This window comes from Seriola lalandi, unplaced genomic scaffold (assembly GCF_002814215.2).
Source record: "Seriola lalandi dorsalis isolate HSWRI2012SDOR001 ecotype SW California unplaced genomic scaffold, Sedor1 jcf7180002053969, whole genome shotgun sequence".
NCBI lineage: Eukaryota > Metazoa > Chordata > Actinopteri > Carangiformes > Carangidae > Seriola > Seriola lalandi.
Window position 1 is genome coordinate 9,896 of NW_019524522.1, and position 3,393 is coordinate 13,288.

The 3,393-nt window shown below is 45.8% G+C and overlaps 1 protein-coding gene across 2 annotated transcripts in view; it reads left to right on the plus strand.

The window, feature by feature from the left end:
* Positions 1–2,755, plus strand: part of LOC111652373 (kazal-type serine protease inhibitor domain-containing protein 1-like) — a 10,483-nt gene extending 7,728 nt beyond the window's left edge. Inside the window, exons 2-4 of one of the 2 annotated variants that reach the window (XM_023402621.2) lie at positions 1,295–1,461; positions 1,531–1,678; positions 1,952–2,755. In XM_023402621.2, coding sequence (XP_023258389.1) covers positions 1,295–1,461; positions 1,531–1,678; positions 1,952–2,037 — 401 coding nt within the window. In that variant the 3' untranslated portion in view covers positions 2,038–2,755. The remainder of the gene's footprint in view (positions 1–1,294; positions 1,462–1,530; positions 1,679–1,951) is intronic. The other variant, XM_023402622.2, reaches the window with a different exon arrangement.
* The last annotated feature ends 638 nt before the right edge of the window (positions 2,756–3,393 follow it).

A 3,393-nucleotide genomic window follows, 5' to 3' on the forward strand; every position in this document is an offset into this window, starting at 1 on the left:
CTCCAGATCCTCCCCCTCCTCCTCCTCCTCTTGCTCCTCCTCCTCTTCGTCCTCCAGATCCTCCTCCTCTTCCTCTTCCTCCTCCTCCTCCAGATCTACCTCCTCTTCCTCCTCTTCCTCCTCCTCCACCTCCTCCTCCTCACTTTGCAGCTGCCAGTTTAACATTAAACCGCAGCAACTGTTTCTAACTAATCAAATAATCAATCGAAAAACAATGAATCTGCAGCTACTTCAATCAATTAACGACCTCATTGAAACGTCCTCTGGTTCCAGCTCCTCAGTTTTCCCTGATATGCTAACAGTTAGCTAACTAGTGATAGCAGCATTCATAATAAGGGTAAAAGCAGGTTAGCTAGCGTTAGCAGTCACAGGAGGGTGATGACACTGACAGAGCGGGTAAATACACTGAGACTTTCACTGAGGTTTTATTCTTATAATGTCACAACCTTCAGAGTTTAAATCACATCTCTGTTTTCATAAATGAAAAATTATGGCTTCACTTATTTAATAATGCAACTTTTTACTCCACAAATTTATGATTTTATCTTCATGATAATATTCCAACTTTATTTCAAAAATATTAAAACTTTTATTTTGAAAAATTCTGACTTTCCGCATCATCAGGACCTGTTTTCTCTGCATGTTCTGACTTTAGTGTGTGTGTGTGTGTGTGTGTGTGTGTGTGTGTGTGTGTGTGATTATGTAGATAATATCACACACATCATTTAGAGCCACATGATCCTTTTTCTCAGCACATTCCTCAGTTTTATTGGAGACAAGAAATAAACTGAAAGCAGGGTGACCTTCAAAACACACACACACACACACACACACACACTCACACACACACACTCACACACTCTGAGTCTGGTTTACTCTGTAATTTTATTCTCAAAGTAGCTGCTGCCTCCACCTCTCTCTCTCTCTCTCTCTCTCTCTCTCATATGATTATAATGTCTCTCGTCCCTGCCCCTTTTCACACTGACTCTGTGACTCAGAATAAATCTGGTTTCCTGTCAGTCTGAACTGAGTTTATTCTGGTTCTGTGTCTGACACACACACACACACACACACACACACACACACACACACTGGAGCAGTTTGGGGTTCAGGACTCCTCTAAACGCAGACTGGAGGAGGTGGGAATCGAACCACCGACCTTCCGCTCCCCCTGCTGGGCCACAGCTGGCGCAGAGCAGTTCTCTCTGTGGGGGGTTTCTCTGTCTGCACCTGCTGCAGGTGTGGCCTCTGTGTGATGTCATCAGACTGAGCTCAGTGTCCGTCTCTCTGTCAGTCCCCATCATCAAGGTCCCTCCTCAGAGCCAGGTGAACGGGACGGGCAGCAGTCTGGTCTTCCTCTGTGAGGTCTTTGCGTTTCCGATGGCTCTGGTGGAGTGGAGGAAGGAGGGGCGAGACGTCATCCTGCCCGGGGACGACCCCCACATCTCTGTCCAGGTACAGGTGAGAAACTGTTAGCCTAGCTCTGCTAACAACGGAAACAGTCTGTCTGACTTCTTGTCTGTCTCACAGTCTCGGGGCGGTCCTCTGAAATTCGAGCTCTCCAGTTGGCTGCAGATTGAGGGGGCGGAGCCAGGGGACTCGGGGACCTATCGCTGCATCGCTCGTAACAACCTGGGATCTGTCTCGGCCTCTGCTGTACTGGGAGTACTGGGAGCAGGTGAGACAGAGGAGTACGCCTGTCCACATGTTGAACGTGTGGAGGATCTGTGTGGTACCTGTTCAGGTTCAGGTCCAGCTGACTGATGATGTGGGAGGAGACGAGAGATCTGCAGCGTCTGACAAATAAAAACAGCTGCGGTTTTTTATCTTTGGTTTCCATGTCAGTCGCAGTTGTTGTTTTGTCTCCTCGTCGTCGTTGGCGATCACACCTTGTCACAGTTTGTGTTGATGAAGGTAACGCCTCACCTGTCTGTCTCTCTGTCTCTCTCAGAGGAGCTGTCGTCCTACCTGGCCAACAGCGTGGCGGAGATGAAACAGCTGATGGACGCCACAGACTATGACCACGACTTCTACTGAACAACATGTGACATCACTTCCTGCCGTCTTTTGGTTTCCCCGCTGTCCAGCTGCCATCACAACAGAGACAGTAAACACATCATGGAATCACCCCCAGCAGAGACAGTGAACACAACATCAGATCGACCTAAACAGAGACAGTGAACGCAACATGGTATCACCCTAAACAGAGACAGTGAATGCATCATGGTATCACCCTAAACAGAGACAGTGAATGCATCATGGTATCACCCTAAACAGAGACAGTGAACACAACATCAGATCAACCTAAACAGAGACAGTGAACGCAACATGGTATCACCCTAAACAGACAGTGAACGCATCATTATATCGACCTAAACAGAGACAGTGAACACATCATCAGATCAAGTAAACAGAGACAGTGAACGCATCTTGGTATCACCCTAAACAGAAACAGTGAACGCATCATGGTATCCCCCTCAGCAGAGACAGTGAACGCATCATGGTATCCCCCTCAGCAGAGACAGTGAACGCATCATGTCTGATGAAGCAGAAGATTCTGTTCCAGGTTGTTTTCACTGATATGTTAATGAATTATGAAAATGTTAATAATGTGTTAATGTATTAATGTATCAGTGTAAATCTTTTCTCTGACATCACACAGGATGTGACGGGGGGGTTGAGCGTCTCCCTTCAGCTCCGTCAGTGTGAAACACAAACCTCTTATTATTATAAATAAATGTAAACAACAGCTGTTTCCTGTCTGCGCCTACATCTCTTTATCTACCTCCACGTCAGTTTGTTAATGTGTGAAGAAGAAGAAGAAGGAGGAGGAGCATCAACATCAGAATCAGACTTTGACTTTCACACAACTTTATTTAGGATACATTATGCCAAAAATCTTCTAATAAATCAGTCAACAATTAAAACCCCGCAAACAAAACAAAACAACAACAGCACACTCAGCACCGGCTCCGTCCACACCTGACAGCTGGTTCTTACGGGTTTTCCAGATGGCTAGCTTAACAGTTGCTAACAAGAAATTGATGAGAACCAGTGTGAACCCTCTCATCAGAAGAAGAAGAAGAGTCTGTGAGGAAGGTTCAGCCTCCTCCTCATCGCTCCACACAGCCGTACAGTAACACCTTGATGGAACTTCTTCACATCTGGCACAACTAGGTCTCAAGAATTCTAGGTCTCTAGATTTTGGTGGCTAAAGGTCAAAGGTCACGATGACCTCAATAAATGTGTTTTTGTCCTTGTGAACAAAATATCTCTGTAACACCTTGAGGGCATTTCTTCAAATATAGCACAAACGTTCACCTGGATTAAAGGACAAACTGATTAGACTTTGGTGGCTAAAGGTCAAAGGTCAAGGTCATTGTGACCTATTTT